General features: G+C 38.1%; 1 protein-coding gene across 7 annotated transcripts in view; it reads right to left on the reverse strand.

Annotated features, from left to right (window-relative positions):
- CCDC192 (coiled-coil domain containing 192) overlaps positions 1–21,011 on the reverse strand; it is a 224,797-nt gene that overhangs the window by 28,424 nt on the left and 175,362 nt on the right. For 2 of the 7 annotated variants that reach the window (XM_023617763.2, XM_005599717.4), the window contains exon 7: positions 17,251–17,594. The exons of 1 other annotated variant lie outside the window; for it this stretch is intronic. In XM_023617763.2, the coding sequence (XP_023473531.1) occupies positions 17,308–17,594 (287 nt within the window). In that variant the 3' untranslated portion in view covers positions 17,251–17,307. Of the gene's footprint in view, positions 1–9,373; positions 9,508–17,250; positions 17,595–21,011 lie in introns of those variants that run through there. 4 more of the 7 variants (XM_023617766.2, XM_023617764.2, XR_011425093.1 and 1 more) reach the window with 3 other exon arrangements.

Here is a 21,011-nt window from a genome sequence, read left to right on the forward strand (position 1 = left end):
CCACTGCAACCTGGGTTATCTTAATATTATCTTGGGTGTGGATGGTTTCCCAGAAAGTTTCAACCTTGGTGACAGCTTGAACAGTCTGTTGCTTCTCTAAAACTTCTCCCATGCTTCCTAGTTACTTCTATTTCTCTCTTCACTTACTTTGATAGAAAAGAATTGGTAATCACAACATAGGCTAGGAAGCAGAATTTCTTCATAACCATAATTATTGCTGGAATTAGCAAAATCCTTCTGTCATAGAATCCAAAAGTGGCTTCATGTTTTCCCTGCTTTTTAGAGCTCATCAGTTCCTTGCATCAACAGTACTTTGGAAGTTTCCAAAGCATTCCACACTAACAGTCTAGCTGGCTTTTTTTCAGAAAGCTGATAAGTCTGGCTTTCTCTTTTCAATTTGCCAGCCCAAGAAACCTTGGACTTGGGGGAGATTTGCCTTAGATATCCAGGTTTGTTACTATGAACTATTTATTTACCGTGTAAAATTTTCCTGATGCTTATAGAACCTGTAATAAGACGACAGTCCTTTGAACTCTGAGCAGGTGTATGGTTTTACGGCACAGTATCTTAAGATAGAATTTGTTTTAATCTTCCAGTTAAGCCTCTTTGTACAAACAGAGCTGCCAAGAGAACAAATGCGATTCATTTACAAGTTGTTTGTCTAGTTAACAGTAAGTACGCAAATCAGTTTCCTGTTCAAACAAAGGATTTTCTTGTGTTTGAAATCTTTGACCAAGGGGACATTGGCTTGGATTTTTATAGAGAATTCACAACGTTAATTATCTATAGTGCTGTGTGCACCAGGATGTGAGGTGACTTAGCAAGCAGCTGGTTAGTAACACACAAGTATATTGCCGGAGTTTCTAAAGGACTTTTGTGTGTGCAGCGCAAAGGCATCGCGAAAGGTCCACATGGAAACAGAGGTTGTAGCACGCAGTGAAAAGCATCAGGAAGTTGGAGGACAGCACGGAAGAAAGGAAAAGGAAAGCCTTATTGTCAAGATAAAATTAAGACAAGGGTTTGCAAATGGTCCATTTCCCTCAGGTGTTGTGTTCAAGGTTGTCCTCTTTTTTTTTTTTCTTCCATGTATTTCTTCCTTTTTCTTTTAAATACATTCACACTAATAAGTATTTCCAAAGAGCTTCTTGACTCTTAAGGTCCATGGCAGGACTGGATTATCTTTGAAGGACAAATTGTATGCAGCATTTAGCTGAAGCCCGCAGCCAAAGCCCTGTGTGCTATTGGAGAAGTGGTATCTTGGGAGCGTTGCTGATGTGTGCCCTTCCTTCACACACTACAGAGATACTTTTCTGTAGTGGTGTAACCCCCACCCCTCAGTGTATTAATTGATGTACTTTGTCCTTTTTGTCAGCCTCTTCAGATCTCTTCTCTTCACTTGTTTACCCAAAGATATTTCCCTTCAGCCCAGTTAAGTTAGACATAAGTCGCACGTCGCCTTGTGGAAAGGAAGTTATGGAACCTGAATAAGAAAGGAAGCATGTTAGTTCTTAAGTTTAAAACTGTTGGTTTAGATGGAAGACAAAATTCACAAGCATCCTTGCAGAACCAGTTTCTCCTGTGGTCAAGTCTAGGGGAATGTGGACATGTGGGAACCCCTTATAGGTGTGCAGTTTGGAAAATAGAAACATATAACCAGGTTTTGGACCAAGGGACAATTCTCAGGGAAATGACCCCTCCCTCCGTGCCACTCTGATGTGACAGCTGGCAGGTATTGTTGAGAACTGGTGGCACAGTATACTGGGGTGGGGGGAGGCAGAGACAGTTTCCTCAGTTTTAGGTGCACTTGAAGTTGTGGTTGAAGGCACTCCAGAGCAGTCACTGACATAGCTGTGGGGTGCCACCAGGTTCTATATGTCTTGTGGCAGGAATGAGGGTTTACATCACTACTAGGGGATCAAGGCCACATGTTAGCAGATGGACACCAAGATACTATGTGGTAGCCAGCTCAAGGTCTGCAGCCCCTCCAGGCACTACAGGAATAAGATAGGATGAATCACACCTGGAACAGGAGGCCAGCATGGTGCTGACACAGAAATAGATACCTGCTGCCCGCTGCTGCAAGGATGCCATCTGCTTATATCCTCTCAGAGCTTATTAGCAACAACCCCAGGATGAGGATAAAGAAGAAACAATCATGAAGAGACTGAGTTTTTTTTCCCCTATTAAATTTTTTATTTGAGGTAATTATAGATTCACATGCTGTTGTAAGAAATAATACAGAGAGATCCTGTATATCCTTTACCCAGTCTCGGCGATGGTAATAGCTTGCAATACTGCAGTATAATATCCCAACCAGGATACTGACATCAATACACTCAAGGTACAGAATACTTCCATCACCATAAGGATCTTCATGTTGCCTGATTATAACTACGTGGACTTTCCTCCCCAACCCTTAATATCTGGCAATCACCAATCTGTTCTCCACTTTTATAATTTTGCTTTTCTGAGAAAGTCTTTATTTCTCCTTCGGCTTTGAAGAATAATGTTGCAGATATAAAAGCTAGGTTGGTGGCTTTTTACTTTCAACACTTTAAATATTTCACTCTACTCTCTTCTTGCTTGCATAGTTTCTGAGGAGAAGACCAGTGTGATTCTTATCCTTGTTCCTCTGTAGGTCAGGTGTTTTTTTCCTGTAGCTTCATTCAAGATTTTGTCTTCATTTGCTTTTTGAAGTTTTAATGTGACAGGCACAAGTGTGTGTGTTGGTTTGTTTGTTTTGCATTCATCCTGCTTGGCATACTCTGAGCTTCCCGGATCTGTGATTTGATGTCTATCGTTAATTTTGGAAAGTTCTCAGCCGTTGTTACTTCAAATACTTTCAAATTGTTTAGCTATTCTAGTTCCTTTGACTGTATGTATTAATTTTAGAATAATATTTTCTACATATCAAAAAAATCTTGCTGAGATTTGATAGGAATTGTGTTAAAACTGTACATTAATTTGGGGAGAGTTGATGTCTTTACTAATCTGAGTCTTCCAATCCATGAACACAATATCTCTCTCCATTTATTTAGATCTTCTATGATTTCTTTTATTAGCATCTTACAGTTTTCAGTAAAAACTTGTACAGTATACAAGTCCTGTACATGTTTTGTGAGATTTATACCTGGGAATTTTTTAAAAATTAAAAAATAAAATGATCGTACATGGTAATGCATTTTTTATTTCAGTGTCTTTGTTACATGTTCATTGCCACTACACAGAAATACAATTAATGTTTGAATTTTTATCTTGTATCCTGAGACTTGCTGAACTCACTTACTAGTCTTAGAAGTTATTTTGTAGATCCTTGAGATTGTCTACAAATCTGTGAAGAGGGACAGTTTTATTTTTTTCCTTTCCAATCTTATACCTTTTTTCCTTTTCTTGCCTTAACACACTAGCTGTAACTCCTGGCACTATGTTGAATAAGAGTGGTGAGAAGGGACATCCTTGCCTTGTTTCCAGTCTTAGGGGGAAAGTATTCAGTTTTTCATCATTAAGTATGTTACCTGTGAGTTTTTTATAGATGCTCTTCATCAAAAGAAGAAGTTTTTTATAAGAGAATAAGTTGAATAAGTTTTCCTCTATCATTATTTCCCTGAGAGTTTTTAAATTATGAATAGGTATTAAATTTTATCAAATGCTTTTTTTGCATCAGTTGGTATGGTTTTATGATTTTTTTCTTTAGCTTGTTAATATGGTAGATTGCACTGATTGAGTTTTGAATATTGCAGTAGTCTTGCATCCCAGGAATAAACCTCACTGGGTCATGATGTATGATTATTCTTCATTATTGCTGAATACTCTATTCTTCATTATTGCTGAATACTATATTGCTAATATTTTGTTAAGGATTTTTGAGTCTATGTTTATGAGGGATACTGGTCTTAATTTTCTTCAGTTTTGACATCAGGGTAATACTAACTTTTCAAAATGAGTTGGAAAGTATTCTCTTCTTATGGTGGTTAATTTCGTGTGTCAAATTGGCTAGACCACGGTACCCAGATATTTGGTTAAACATTATTCTAGATATGTCTGTGAAAGTATTTTTGAAGTGAGGTTAACATTTAAATCAGCAGACTTTGAGTAAAGCAAATTACCCTCCATAATATGGGTGGGCCACATCCAAGCAATTGAAGGCCTCGATAGAAAAAGACTATCCTCCCTTGGAGGAAGGGGAGTTCTGTCAACAGATCACTTTTGGACTAAAACCAGAACATTGAATCTTGCCTGGGTCTCCAGCCTGTCAGCCTACCCTACAGATTTTGGTCTTGCCAGGCCCCATGATCACACGAGCCAATTCCCTAAAATAAATCTCTCTCTCTCTCTCCACACACACACACACACACACACACACACACACACATCCTATTGGTTCTGTCTCTTGGAGAACTTTGACGAATAGATTCCTTTACATTCTGGAAAAGATTACATAGAATTGGTGTTAATACTTCTTTAAATATTGGAAGGATTTGCTGGTGAAATCATTGGGCCTGGAAATTTCTTTTTTGGAGTTTTAAAATTATTAATTCACTTTCCTTAATATTTATAGTGCTATTTAAATCATCTATTTCACATTGAATGAGTTGTAGTGGTTTGTGTTTTTCAAGGAATTTGTTCCTTTCATCTACATTGTCAAGTTTGGGTGTGCAGGGTTGTTAGCAGTATTCTCTTATTAACCTTGATGTCCATATGGATAGCCCCTGTTTTGTTCCTGATATGACATTCTTTCTTTTTTCTTTGTCAGTCTTATGGAACTTGTCATTTATATTGATCTATTCAAAAAAGCAGTTCTTTGTTTTATTGATTTTCTCTGTTTTTCTGTTTTCAATTTTACTGATTTCTGCTCTTACCTTTATTATTCTATTCCTTCTGCTTACTTTGGGTTTATTTTACTCTTTCCAAATTCTTCATATGAGAACTTAATTTTTGATTTCGGATTTTTTCTCTTTTATAAATATGCACTTGATGTGATAACTTTCTCTCTCAGCACTGCTTAAGTAATGTCCCACAGATTATGGTATGTTGTATTTTCATTTTCCTTTAGTTCAATGTATTTCAAAATTTCTTTTGGGACTTCTTCTTTATCCCATGGATTATTTAGAAGTGCATTGTTTAGTTTCCAAGTTGGAGATTTTCGTATTATCATTTCATTACTGACTTCTAGTTTGATTCTGTAGTGATCAGGGAATGCTCTTTGTATGATTTCAATTCTTTTAAATTTGTTGAGATTTGTTTTATGGCCCAGGATATGGTCTATCTTGATATATATTCCATGAGCACTTGAGAAGAATGTTTCTCTTCTCTTATTGGATGAAGTGTTCTATAAATATTGATTGGATCCTGTTAGTTAATGGTATTCTTGAGTTCTTCTATAGAGAGAGCTTGCTGATTTTCTGTCAAGTTATTCTGTCAATCGTTGAGAGAGAGGTGTTGAAATCTTTAGCTACAATTGTAGATTTATTTCTCCTTTCACTTCTATTGGGTTTTGTTTCACATATTTTGCAGCTCTGTTGTTTGGTGTATATATGTACATTCAACATTGCTATATCTTCTTAGTGGTTTGACTATTTTATCATAATATAATATCCCTCTTCAACTCTGGTAATTTTCTTTGCTCTGAAGTCTACTTTATCTGATATTAATATAGACACTACTGCTTTTCCTTGACTAGTGCTTGCATAATATATCTTTTTACAATTCTAATTTTCAACCTGACTGTATCATTATATTTGAAATGAGTTTCACAAAGGCAGAATATAGTTGTCATGTTGTAAATCCTCTCTAGTATTCTCTGTGTTTTAATGGTATATTTAGGCCATTTACATTTATATGGAAGTGTTGCTATGTTAGGGTTTAACTTTTCAATTTTATTTTTTTATTTTCTGTTTGTTCTTTGTTTGCTTGAGTGTTTCTCTGTTTTCTTTTTCCTGCTTCCCTTTGGATTATTTGAACATTTTTTAGAATTCCATCTTGATTAATCTATACTATTTTTAAGTATGTCTCTTGTATAGATTTTTTAGAGATTACTCTAGATATTATATTATATATATCTTACTTATCAGAGTCTATTGTTGGAGATGGGAAAGTATTGCACATTTTCAAATGTATTTTATTTATTTATCAATCTTTTTTTTTAAATTGAGGTATAACTGACATACATTATATTAGTTTCAAATGTACAACATAATGATTCTATATTTGTATATATTGCAAAATGATCGCCACAATAAGTCTAATGTCTGTCCTCATACATCATTACAAAATTTTTTTTCTCGTGATGAGAACTTTTAAGATCTATTCTCTTAGCAACTATCAAATATGCAATGCAGTATTAACTATAGTCACCATGCTGTATATTACGTCCCCATGACTTATTTATTTTATAACTGAAAATTTGTACCTTTGACTCCCTTTGCCCACTTTGCCCAACCGCCACCTCCACCTCTGGCAACCACGAATCTGTTCTCTGTATCTATTAGCTTGGTTTTTGAAAGATTCCACATTTAAGTGATATCATATGGTATTTGTCTTTCTCTGTCTGACTAATTTCACTTAGCATAATGCCTTCAAGATCCATCCATATTGCCACAAATGGCAAGATTTCATTCTTTTTTATGGCCGAATAATATTCCATTATATGTAAGTCTATATGTCTCTCTCTCTATATATATGTATATATTTATGTACACCACATTTTCTTTATCCATTCATCCATTGATGAACATTTTGGTTATTTCCAAATCTTGACGATTGTAAATAATGCTGCAATGAACATGGGGGTGTATATATCTTTTTGAGTTAGTGTTTTTGTTTTCTTTGGATATATACCCAGAAGCAGAATTTCAGGATCATATGATAGTTCTATTTTTATCTTTTGGAGGAACCTCCATACTGTTTTTCATTGTGGCTGCACCAATTTACATTCCCAACAGTGCACAAGGGTTCCTTTTTCTCCACATCCATCAACACTTGTTATTTCTTCTCTTTTTGATCATGGCCATTCAAACAGATGTGAGGTGATATCTCATTGTGGTTTTAATTTGCATTTCCTTGATAATTAGTGATGTTGAGCATCTTTTCATACCTGTTGGTTATTTGTATGTCTTCTTTGGAAAAATGTCTATTCAGATCCTCTGCCTATTTTTTAATCAGATTGTTTGGTTTTTTGTTGTTGAGTTGTATGAATTCTTTATATATGTTGGATATTGACCCCTTTTCAGATATATGATTTGCAAATATTTTCTCCCATTCTATAGGTTACCTTTTCATTTTGTTGATGGTTTCCTTTGCTGTGCAAAAGATTTTAAGTTTGATGTAGTCTCATTTATTTGTCAAATACATTTTAAATGATAGTTCTCTTAATTGTGTGTGGATTATTTTCAAGGTGAAAGGCATGTCAGTGCCATTTCATTATCCAACCCACTGTGATTCTGTAAAATTCTTTCAAAAAAAATGTAACAGAATAAAGAGTCTCATAAAGTGCTCTGTAACTGGGAGGAAAATTAAGTTGATTATTTTATAAAGTTGCCATAATATTCCCTTTAGCCCAACATGACTTAGGTCACCAGGAAGAATGAAGAAGCGTCTATGAGCATCTAATATATGTAAGACATGTGCTTTCCCAAGTTGTCTCACTTTAGGGAAAATTCTAATCAACTTCACTCTAGGGAAAATTCCACCAAACTCATAACAAACCTCACTATCACTAGTGCTGGCTGGAAATAATACAAAACATTAAACTCTCTCTTTTCCTGTATGTGGAGAAGTACTGAGAAGTTTACATTGGCGGTTCCCTGTTTGGTCTTCAGCCATCATAGTTAATTGCGCCTACTCAAGACACATCTGGTACAAATGTAATTTAATCAAACATATAGAAGGCTAACTATAGTAGTACAAAGAAAAAAAATAATTTGCGTCTCTATTTTTCATTTAGTAACTGAGAATTTTTCATGTCATTTGAGGATTGATTACTCCTCTAGAGAGTTCATTAAAGCAATAGAATGTTTGTGTGTTGGGACAACATTTACAGATCACCACACATTTTTCTGGGGGAAAAATATCGTCAATATTCCAGCCTATCAAAGTTTAACACTAGTACTCAAGAGAACAGATGTTTCTTGGGTTTCATCCTCCAGAAGAGTTTTCTATGTCTTTGGTTGGTAATGCAAGTATTTTGTTTTCTGATTTTAACTACTAAAAAGAGAAATTTCATTATAGACACAGGTTCTCTTTTTAAGTCTAATTCTGTTTTCTCAACATGCATTGAGTTCTGCAGTTCTTACTGAAAAAGTAGCAGGTGGGAATATGTTCCCCGAAATTACACATCACTCCAGGGGCCTATTCAATTTCAATACTTGAGTAGGTCTCAGGGATCTGTCAGTATGTTCTGATGCTTGAAACAACTCCCACCAATACAGATAGCCCTTTCACAGCCTAAGCTTCTGATTCACAGGCACTCTAACATCTTAGGAGATCACCGCTGTGTTTCAAAATTGTGGAGCAAACAAGATGGAAAAACATTTTTTTCTCTCTCTTTAGGATCTCAGTTTTTTAAAGTTCTTAGCAAGAAGCAATGTAGAGAACAGCCTCATGGAATGGGTCTAACTTTCTATGGTAAAATAGTAGGATTGAGTAACTCCCGGAGGATAATTAGATTAATTGAAATTCCTGGCATCTTTGCTAGGCTGGAGCTAAAATGAAGAATAACGGCAGCCACTGCCCCTCTCCATCCCTAGACCGCCTCCCAGGCATTTGAATCTACAGTCAGCTACAGAGGGTACATGACCTGAGTCTCTGAAGATTGTTCACCCCTATGAAGTAGCATTCATCCACTCAAAGTCCATAGAGGGTTTAAAAAAAAAATCTCTCTAACCAATTTCAAATGTATCTGTAAGAGGAATTGTGGGGTAAAAACCTCTCCCTCTCCTGATTTCTTTTTACCATCAATTTCTTGAACTTATTGTTTAACAAACTTAAAAGATATAGTAAACATCCCTGAGGCATTAATAAACTCTCCCTTATTCTATATATAAATTTGGGCTAAATATAAACATCTGACAAGATTGATAGAGCACAAGTACAAGCTCATAAGTACTCAGTAAATATTCATTGAGTGAATGAGGGAACATATATAGACTATTGTCTATAACAGACCATTAATGTATTTAAAAAATGGGAACTTTTACCAAAAATGACAGCGGGGTGAGAAGATTGCTACTTTGATTATAGAGGTGCTGTTTCATTTAGTCTTTGGAATGGTAGAGGATGATATGGCAGAGAAAGAGACTTTATTTGTTTTAGCACAAGAACTCCAAAAAAGTTATCAGCAGCTGGATTTCTAGAGTTACGATTCATCTTTGGGGAAGCCTTCTTTATATCAGAAAAATCACAACAAATGATCGTTTAATTACAGGAACATAAAGCAAATACCTACTTCTGCTTCTTGAGGATGAAGTTGCCATATAGGTGAATGCAGATGTGCAGGCTGGTGGTTACATTCTGTAAAATTAAGCATAGATAGTTGTAGGGCTGTCGGTATCCCACAGAGGGTGTTATTTTAAGTTTGAATAAGCCAGGTTCTAGGACATATGGCTGGAGTCCGTGAAGTCAAACCACACCCTGTAGTTGGGGTAGAGTTTTCTCCAGAAGAAGAATATTGTCACCATTAATCATCCTGGGACTCAAAATGAACAGCTTTGGACTAGGGGAAGTGGCGAGCTGCTCCTCTCTCTGGGGGAAGGAATAGGGTGTCTGTAGTGAAATGCCAAGGGTAATTGCTGAGCTGGTGTATGCCACATGGAAATCTGCTGAGAAAAAAGCAAGAACTTGTGATCTTAAGTTTAGGCCTATGAGTAACTTGAACTATCCATGATTTTTGTGCACCCTATCTTGATTATTCCCAAGCGTTTAATAAAGTCTTGTTAATAACCACAGCATAGTTTGGCTGTGCTTCAGGGAGTTAAGGGAGATGCTTCTGATCATGGCCTGAGCCCCCGTCAAGGTACCAGAGCAAAGGTGTGGGAGGAAGAGTTGGGCAGTCACAATGTGGCAGGAGGTGACAGCCATTCCCTGAAGCTATAGTGGTTCAGCGTGAGAATGGTGGGCTGAGACGTTGAGTTACCAACATGGTGAGATTTCCATGAATTTCTTGGGGAGCAGAATTCAGTGGAAGGTCGGACCTAGCAAGAATTTCTGGATGGAGGTGTGGAGTCTTTGTGATTTGCATTTTAATGGGGACTTTTAATAGTATTGCTCATGTGAAACTCAATCTGCGAACTCAGGTCTGCATGAATTCCTTTTAAAATTTTCTATAAATTATCTGAATATTGACTCTGAGCCCCTATCCCACCAGGGAGGCAGGAACTTTGACTTCAGTCATTTTGAGTCTTCCCTTTCCCCAGCCTCAGGCCAGGGTTCTTGGTTCTGAGACCCGTCTCTGTGATCTGATGATGCAGAGAGCTCTATCTTCCCAGTCACCCTGATGCCTTCAGATCTGCTGCTTGGTCACATCCAAACTACAAGTGGGTATGGGACTCTTGGCAGGGCCTGGACTCCTGGGCCTCAGAATCCAACCTGCTTGGTGTTTCATGTGACCGATCTCTCTGAGATCCTGCTACATCTTGAAAGCAATGTCAGGGAGCAGGGAGAGGCTGCTACTGCTGATGGGACACACATATCTCTCTTGATCTCCCGTTAGAGGTGGAGGAAATCTCCATCTCTTCCTGTTCCCCTCAGAGGCACTTTCTCAACACTTCTTTCCTCAATGGACTTTTGTTTCCAAAGCCTAGAAAGGAAGTATCTCATGATCAGCTTCTCCTTTGACTCTCCTCCTTTTCCACAAAGCTCCTGTGTCCTGGGCAAGGGAGCACAGAGCAAGCTACCTTTTAATGTGGGAATGGAATGGGATAAATACAGGGAGAAAATGTATTAACAATCTAAAAAAGCATTCTGTTACAGGACAATAAAAGACATATGAGCTTATGTTTTAGCCAGAACATAGCGAGATTTGGGGAGCCCTGGGGAACATAATTTTCCTTATGATAAGTTGAGAATGAATCTGTGTAAAAGTGTTTGTACTCTGATTACAAGAAGTAGTCAAATTGGAATAAGAACATCACACTCAAGCCTACTTCTGAAACTTACTAGGTATATGACTTCAAGCAATTCATTTAATTTACACTAGACAAGGGATCAGCGAAGTTTTTTCTGGAAAGGGCCAGATATTTAGGCTTGCTAGCTGGAGGCGTCTGTCACAACTGCTCAACTCTGCCACTGTAGCAAGAAAACAGCCCAGAGACAATACCTAACTGAATGAGCAAAGCTGTGTCCCAATGAAACTTACCTTACAGACAACGAAATTTGAATTTCATGTAATTTTTGTGTCATGAATATTCTTTGCTTTTTTTGTTCAGCCATTTAAAAATGTAAAAACCATTCTAAGCTCACTGGCCACGTAAAAACAGGTGGCCAGCCGAATTTGGCCTGCAGCTGTAGTTTGCGGACTCCTGTTCTGGACTCTGAGTCTAGAACTCAGTTTTCCCACTTGTAAATGGGAAACATATAACTCACAAGGTTGTCAGGACAAGTGGAGGCATAATTTCTTACTTTGTTTTATAAATTTAAGGCATTCTATATTGAGAAATATGCTAACTGTACTAAGGAGACCTAATGTCTACATTTTCATCTAAATAGACAACAAAAACAACTAGAGCTAGAACCAACAATCTTTGCAAATGTCACTTAACTGTCTCTGTTTCTCCATCTGTGTAAAATAGAATTGATGCCACTGACCTCAAAGGGGAATTTTGTAGATTGTCAGTAGAACATCTCTGGGTGAGATTTCTTTCTTTAGAAAATGCCAGTTCTGGTAGTTGTCATTTACCTCCTTACTTGTGCTTGTGGCATGGATAAATGACTTTTTACTGTCGGAATTCCCTTCTATACAGCACACACATTAAAAAAGAAAGATTTAGAAACTGCCTTGAACTGACGAGGAAGACGCAGGGAACTCTTGGTTAGTTACTTTCTTTAGGTCTTGGTTGTGCTATCTCTGTCATACATATGGGAATATGCATTAACACTGAATGTAGGATGTAATGTAGGATGTAATGGACTCATTTGGAATGTGTATAATAGGTTATCAATCAAAAGCTCAAGACATTGAAATTTATGATGACAACCACAACATTCCAAATCTGACCTGGTGTATACATTTGTGAGTATTTCAGGCAGGGATTTCAAACCCATTTACCTACGGGGCCAGGCAGATAAGATAAATGTCTTAAGCAGCCAGGTTTAAGACAGTAGGAGATGGTGGGGTCTGGGTCAAACCCCACTCTTCTTAAAAGCATTTCCTTTAAAACAAAACAAAATAAAACACAATGAGCAAACAGAATACAAAAAACTGCTCTGGCCAAACCAAATATATTGGTCAGTTGAATCTGGACAGCTTTTTGACTCCTTTGGTAGCATAAGCTTGAGAAAGAAGGTACCTGTGGAAAATTGTTTTTCCTATAAATGGAAAAGAAGGCTGACCTGAAAAAGAGGTATAGACAAGGAACGTCTTTGCTACATAACTGCACAGAAGTAGTAGGTGTTGTGAAAGTTATACTAGCCTGGGGGCCGCAGGCCCTGGTTTTGGCATTTCCTAGCTTGGGATTGGTTATCTAGCTAAAACCTACCTCATAAAATAATCTGCAAATTTCTTTTTAATCTTTTTTTTTCTCCTTCTTCTCCCCAAAGCCTCCCAGTACAGTGTTGTATATTCTACTTGTAGGTCCTTTTGGTTGTGCTATGTAGGACGCTGCCTCAGTGCGGCTTGATGAGCAGTGCCATGTCTGTGCCCAAGATCTGAGCCAGCGAAACCCTGGGCCACCGAAGCGGAGCATGCGAACTTAACCACTCGGCCACGGGGTTAATTAAAATGTTTTAAATAATGTTAAGTTTAATAAATTAATGTTAATTTATTACAAGTCCAAGGATCATATTATCAGCTTTTTTTCTTTCAACTAGAAGTTGCTGTTATCATTGTTTGGATTCCATGTGACAAAGAGCTGGTGCTGGGCTAGTTCTTTCTCTCCCTTTCTGCTGTCATCCTTTGCCTGTGATATTACCATTCTATGAAAAAGATGACTTCGGGTAATAAATTGGTGTAACTTACTTGTGACATTTAGGAAAATGGATTCAAGAGTTGTTAGACCATATGTTATGTAATTTTTCCCACTCAAGAACAAAGGATTGGGTATTATTGAACTTGATCACTAAGGGTTATTTGTTAACAAAAAACAAATGTAAACCTTGTAGATGGAAATGGTCAAACAATTAAATGTCATCTTGCCACAGGATTATGCTATTGGAAATGTATTGAGTATCTGACACCAGATGCTCAATTTCTCTGGGAAGCTGGGAATAAGAACTCTTATTGGTTTTGCTTTGTTTTACCATAAAAGTCTTACTTTCATCACGTATGGGAAATCTCATGGCGAACCGTGTCTTTTGCTGTGAACTTTGTCTCAGTGCACTAGTATTTTTATTTTTAAAAAGTTATTTCCCACTTGAACTTGATTCTCCTGTATTAGCAAAAAAGGTCTCTTGAGTCTGGGAAATGTTAACAAAAGATTTTGATGTAATAACAGAGGAAAGTTATAATAATGATTTACTCTTTATAATTTACTTTTTCCTTTTTTCCCCCTGGTTTTTGTCTAATTTTTTCAAATTATGAGAGTCAGACTTTATGAATCTCAAGCGTTTGATTTTCCAAGTCCTTTAAAAATATCTTCTGTCTTTGGAAGCGTTTTGTCTCTGCATATCCTCTACTTGATAATTGCCAAATAAATATTATTTTGACTTAGGCCTACAACATTCATCAATATTTCTCTGTTTGTTGCATTAACACAAAAAGTCTTTACTTCAGTGTGATGTAGAAGCAAATGACCGGTTTTTGGGATAAACAGAGAGGAGTGTAGGAAATAATTAAAACTCACTTCATTTTACTCTTTTCCAGAAATGCATTTAAGCGGAAAGTATTACAGTATGTCTGCTTTTGCTGAACTTCATTGAAGCCTAAGGAATGCCCTTCCCATTTCTGGGTGGTTACTCCATTGACTTGCTTTCCTGCTAGTCTTTAATAATTATGTTGCTATGATTTCAACTTGACACAGACATAACAATGAAACTAAATTGTTAAGCCCAACATTTATATAAATTGGTTAGACATATCGCCCGTTCAATTAAACTTTCTGAGAAAAGTTAATAACTGGTGCGAAAGAAGAATTAAAACTATGCATATATTTTTGTAAATGTTTATAGAATAATAGAAAATGGCTTGTGCTACTTGTTAAATGTTTTAATTTTCTGCATTTCCAGTTATTTTTGAACCAGATCTATTAATTACCTGGCGATTTGCTAAATTTTCATTAAGAAACAGAGTCATCAGCATGCTAATTGCCTTGAGATATTTACACCAGCTATTTTAAAGATCAGTAGAGTACTTCAGCAACCCAACTTGCTCCTAAGGAAATGAGGCTGGTTTACAGTGTAGGCTGTGATCTGGTTTTCAGTTTATCTGAACCAGGTGTTTAGCCCAATTGAAGCTTTCTATTCAATTCTCTGGAGGAATGGCTGAAAATGGAAATGAACTTGGGGGGCACACAATGGCCTAAATGTTCAGCTGGGAATGTGAAACTTTCCACTCAGAAATGCCTCAGAGTCCAGTAACACCTCTTCTCACCACCCCCTCAACGCCCAGCCCATAAAACCTGGATGTTTAAAGAATTCTTGTTACTAAGGTGTCACTAACAGAGATTAGTCTATTCACCTTCAGGCCAAATCTCCTCCCCACCTCTGATTTGGAGATAACCTAGACCAGAGTCAAGATCATCTTCTTGTAAAGATGGTTTATTAGGGTAATGTGACTCTTGATGCTTTCTTCTTCAGTGGCTAGTCCTGGGATGTTAAGAGGTGACAGGCTCAATCAATTATCAACAGCAGCTCCAGCTCTGTCTGTTGTTTTCTCTCCACTGTAAAGCTGCTTTCATGCTGAGGGCTAGTCAGGGCATTAGCCAGGGGAGATTGATCTAGAAGGTAACATCCCCCTATCTGGGTTGTGCTAGGATTTTCTTTTCTCTCCTTTCCTGCTTTCCATCTATCTCACCTTCAATATCCCATGGGATTAAGATAATCTTTGGAAAATAAGGAGATGGAGACTTGATTATCATAGTAACACATCAAAAATTGCAGAGCTGATAGTTTGTCTGGGAGAGAGTCCACTCTTAACAAACTGAAAGATTTAAAGCTTTCTCACAGAAACACACAGTAAGGGCATGCTAACTTTTGGCTTCACTGTGGTGTCGGAAGTGATGGGCAGAACTACAAGAGTGGAACACGGAGACCTAGTCGGGTCCAGAAAAATAAAGGGGGATCGTAGTATTTGAGGAGATGAGAAGGAGGGACCAGAGAGAAGGGATTTCTGAAGTGGATTCTGCAGGGGCTGAAGTCGACTCCATGGAAAATGTTCTTTTGGAACCATGGAAAAGTGCTTTGAGTCCCTTTCTGGGGTAGCTGTGTATTCATGATCAGTTGCAAGTTGGTTTCATTCTGAAAACAGACTGCACCTGTACATACCTGCAGACATCTCAGGTGAAACGCTGAGGTTATATACAAGTATGGCAAGATTCTAGCTTTGGATGAAAACAGAACCTACTCGTAGACCCCATGTTTTTTTGTAATGAACTTCTAGACTCAACATCACAAAGCTATTGTGAGTCTAAAACTCAATTACTTCCTTAAAAAAAAGTCAGATTTAGAAATTTTGTTTTGTATATAGTCAGCATCCATAATACGATTATGCACTAGTTACATAGTGTAGAAGACTCTTCACCCTGGTTTGCAAGAAGCAATTCTTTCTAGGGATAGTCTTTTAATTTGGGAACAAAAGGGTGACAGCTCTACTTGAAGCCAGCCCTAAACCAATAAGTCTTAAAATGTAGTGTCTAGAATATGTTCTTCAGGAATACCACATGTGTTTGTGAAAATGCATATTCCCGGGCTGTACACCCAAGACCAGGAATGTGCATTCTTACTGATCACACATGCTTAGTAAATTTGAGAACTTCTACTGAAGCAGTGCTAAACAGGTTTAGCCTATGTTCACCCATTTCCCATCTCTCATTACACTCGCCCTTACATATAAGGAGACTCTTATGTGTCTATGAACTCCTGGATGATGTGATTCTCATGTTTGCTATAACTAATATCTATTACTGTGCCTGGCAGACAGAAGAATTTTGATGAATATTCGTTGAATTAAATGGAGAAGTAACAATACAATCAGACTCATGGGAGAGCTAGAGCTGTTTGCCTGAGTAATGCTGTTTCAGGACAGTAAAAATTAAGTACCAAAGTCTTCCTTAAAGTTAATGCCTACCTGTGCCCTTTGGGTAGGAAATAGTTCGCTTGAGGGGGATGCATGGGAGAAGAATATGATATGATTCTTCTATTCTGTTAGTTCCTGGGTAGCTTTCTTTTGCCCATCCTCCATTTTTCCTGATATTATTTTGTGCTGTCGATAGCTCCTTGGTACAGTCATTAACAGAAGAGTATATTTTGCTTTGGTCTTAGTCTTGCTCCTAAGGGAAAAGTCCGTGTTTTGTGTTTTCCCAGGGAGATGCTGTCTCCGGATACTTTTCCCAAAGGACTGGAGCTCTGATTTATCCATTCTTTATTTCTTTTGATTATTTTGGTTTTATTTCATTTCTACCCTTGCTAAATGTTAACAAAATACATGCCACAAAGAAACACATTCTAGAAGATACGAAAGGACAGACCTCATGGCTATTTACTCTACTGGCCATGATTCTGCTCTTCAGTACCTTCATATTCGCCAGTTTGAAGCCTGCCCTCCAGGACAGCATTCTGTTCACAAGTGAGCTGCATACTAAAATGGGATTGGTGCCACCCCCCACCCCCCTGCAGTGTGACAAACCTCTAGTAAGAGGATAATGCTAAGTTCTTTGACCATCTGTCTAGTTTTGTGTTTTTCCTCCTTCCACTGTTAACCAGGAATGTCTAAAAACAGTATTCTACAGCTGGGTGGATTACGTGACTACTGATGTCTAAAGGGGAAACACTCAGTGTTTGTTTCTTAACACTTCCTTTTGCTTTTTCCTTCCAATATCAACATTATAGGATATATTCAAACCCATGAACTTGAACTTGAGTTTGCCAGTGAGGAGACTACTTGAGTTCTGGACTTTACCTTGATGACACAATAAACTTTTATTGTTTTCTTACTGAGAATCTTTACATATCCTCATTAGAGACCACAGGAATGATGCTATTATTATAGAAAATTGAGGTTTCTTGTAAACATTCTGGAGAGTCCTCGACCTTTTGGAAAGGATGGGGTCCCTGCTGAGCTTCCAGCTGCTGAATCTTCCTTTCCTTTTCCTCTAAAACTTCTTCCAGCTGAGTGATCTTCTCAGTCTGAAAGGAAAGCTGTGTTGACAACTCCATAATCAGGCTAATTTTTCGATCACCTTCTTCCACAGGAGGCAGACTGCCACAGGACTCTTCTAGTGTGTTGCCTTCTAAAGCAAACAAGAAAAGGAAAGACTGAGCAGCTTTAATTTGATTTCCCAGAACACAAAGAGAGAGAAGAGGAAAAGCTTCATTTCTCACGTCCTTAAAAGAGAACACAGATGTTGCATCATCTGGTTAGATATACTGAGAATGGAATCTGGATCCAGTGAGGGGAAAGATTCTGGGTGCTCATGAAAAAAGAACTTGGAAGCCTCCAGAAAGGGAGGAGAATCAGTCTTTGCCAACTCTTTTTTATATGCATCGAACTTTCAATTAACGGGAATGAGCAGTCCTTGAAAATCCAATCTACAAAAACAGCCATCCCAAATTTCATGTTATCCTTTTCCCTAAGAATCTTTCACAAGAGCTACAATCAAGCAGAAGTATGCTTCAATTTGAATTTTAATTTCACTAGGGGGAAGAAAAGGTCATTGCCCCTTCTGGGAGAAGTGATAATGAGAAAAGACTAGTTTCTTGACCCAAGTCAGCTTTAGAGTTGGCAGAGGTGTATAAGGTGATCCAGGGAAAACTCTGTTCGCTTGACATCTCCCATAGAGATTCATTTCTTTTAGGTCTGAAGGCTTTTCAGCATTTCTTAATAGAATCACGAATACCTCCTGAACAGAAGAGCTTATCCTTTGTCAATTTCTATCAGCTAACCCTCAGATAAGCATACAGGCCTGAGTAAGGAAGGAGAGAGAGGCTCCAACAAAGAGATAAAAGATTAGTGGCTGCCAGCAGGGAATTCTTCAAAATAAATCTCACTGGATCATCAAAAACTTTAGCTACTGAATTAAACCTCATCCTATTAGACTTTAGTAGTACCACCCTCCTTACTGCTCTCATCCTGAAATTTCCACCATTAAAATAATTTCTCTGAGTTATATAAAAGGCAGACTTCAGCTATAAGAAGTTAGGGATGTCAAGGGCATGGGTATCATTGTAGGAATAATTGAGCCAAGAGCATATGAATGAACCTGACACTTAGTATCGACAGTTGATTGCTATAACTGAAGGTCCAGCATTTACTTAATCCCCAGTGAAAACAAACCCTGCAGCTGCACCTGAGAGAAACATAACTGTCTGTCCAGGATACAAAAGCCTGCTACTATTGTGTACCTACACACCTGCTAAAGATAGGGCAGCTTTGCTGTGGTAGTGCACGCAGGCAGAGAATCACCTATTTCTTAGCAAACAAAACGAATTTGCAGTCATCCCTTTCCCGAGGGATCACGGGGTGAAAGCTTGAGCACCGCGTTGTGTGGCAGGCAGGATGCTTTTGGCTTCATGAAAGTGGTGAGAGGAGAGATCAGGCTGTTCTCTGCTCGTAGAAATTATTATTAGCAACATACTACATTTCAAGAATCCATGGAAAAATTTTTGTTCTCAACATTTTAAATTCTAACAATAACATTTAAGGAGATGGTGATTTGAGTACCTTTCTTAAAAAGCAGTGAAAAAATCTCAAATCTCAAAGGAGAATTTATTTTGTTGCCTCTGCAACACGCCTGTGCTTTCAGGAGAGGGAGGCCATATGGTGAGAGAACTTCCTCATCTGCTCGTACGCCAGGGCCTCACTTTTACCTCTATCTGGCCAGAGCTGCACTGTCCAATATGATAGCCACTAGCCACATGTGGCCATTAAGCAATTGAATGTGTCTAGTCTGAATCGGGATATGCTGTAAGTATAAAATACACATTTGATTTGGAAGACTTAGTTTGAAAACAATGTGAAATAGCTCATTAAATTTTAAAAATTGATTACACATTAAAATAATATTTTGGATATATTGTGTTAAGATCTATTTTAAAAATTAATAAATTAATTGTTTTTACTTTTTAAAAACGTGGCTACTAGAAAACTTAAAAATATCACTTGTGGCTTGCATTTGTGGCTCTCCTTATATTTCTACTGGATAGTGCTAGGCTAGAGTTTCCTTTTGGATGAGCACTCTCCGAAACGCAGGCGGATGTCTTCCTTATAGATGGCTCTAGTTAATGTGTACAACTGTTATTTGGGAGGGAGGATTGCTGACCCTCAACCTTTAGCACTAGATCATGTTTTTGTTACCCCAGAAGGTGGAGGCATGGAAATCTGGGCTCGGGAGAATGGGTTCTTGTGGTTTGAAGTGAGTTTTAACAGGAGAGGACAGAGAAGATAGGAAGTGGCAGCCTTAGGCAGTTGGAAGAGGCTAAGGATAGGAATGGTGGGCAGAATGGGGAAGGCTGGGCTTCTGTGAGGCTTAGGGGTGGAGGTGCGCATGAGGAGCCTCTCTCTTTGTACATGTCTGTCTGTCATGTTCTCCTTTCTCTTTGACCCCTCCGTCAATCTTTTCTTTCCCCAGTTTTTCCTTTCCTTTCAGGAAAAGCTATTGTTTACCCATTTGTACATTGAAGAAAGGAGTTTAGTGCTATTCTAGAAGGCAAACTGTTGAAAAGTGTTTTTTGAATTGTTTTTTAAAAAATAATACAGTATAGGTAGAGGCCCGTGGCCGAGTGGTTAAGTTGGTGTGCTCTGCTTTGGAGGCCCAGAGTTTCGCCAGTTCGGATCCTGGGCGCGGACATGGCACTGATCATCAGGCCATGTTGAGGCAGCGTCCCACAAGCCACAACTAGTAGAAGGACCCACAACTAAAAGTATACAACTATCTACTGGGGGGGATTTGGGGAGAAGGGCAAAAATGCAGCAGAGTGACATTACATAGGCGACTATAGTCACTAGGTCCACATCCTCTGTCTCTGCCCTCTCAGAAGAGAGTAGTAGGTAGAGAAAGTGACGCAGGTGTCTTTGTCAGATCAGGCTGCCATAACAAAGTACTAGAGACTGGGTGCTTACACAACAGGTATTTATTTTGTCACAGCTCTGGAGGCTGGAAGTCCAAGATCGGGGAGCCAGCGTGGTTGGGTTCCCGTGAGAGCTCTCTTCCTGGTTTGCAGATAGCCACCTTCTGTGTCCTCACATGATGGAGAGAGACACCACAAACTCTGTGATGTTTCTTCTTATAAGGGCACTAATCTCATTAAGAGGGCCCCATTGGCATGATGTCATCTAAACCTAATTATTTCTCAAAGGCACCATCTCCAAATACTATGTCATTGGGGGTTAGGGCTTCAACACATGAATGGGGGCAGGGGACACAATTCAGTCCATAGCACAGGGAGAAGACCATTGGAAAAGGAATGGAGAAGGTACAAGAAGCTGAAAAAAGGAGAGATGGCATGAGGCCTTTGATTACTACTGTATTGTTTTCATATATTAAATGAAAATGCTGATAAAGAGACAAGATAAAAGCACGTACACCAAAAAAAAAAAATCTCATACAAGTGTATTTTACTATTAAATGACCTTTTTACGTATATAACAAAAATATTTTTGTTCCGTTTCTAAACACATTATAAATAACAAAAGTGATATAAGCTCTTCA

Source organism: Equus caballus, chromosome 14 (genome assembly GCF_041296265.1).
Source record: "Equus caballus isolate H_3958 breed thoroughbred chromosome 14, TB-T2T, whole genome shotgun sequence".
NCBI lineage: Eukaryota > Metazoa > Chordata > Mammalia > Perissodactyla > Equidae > Equus > Equus caballus.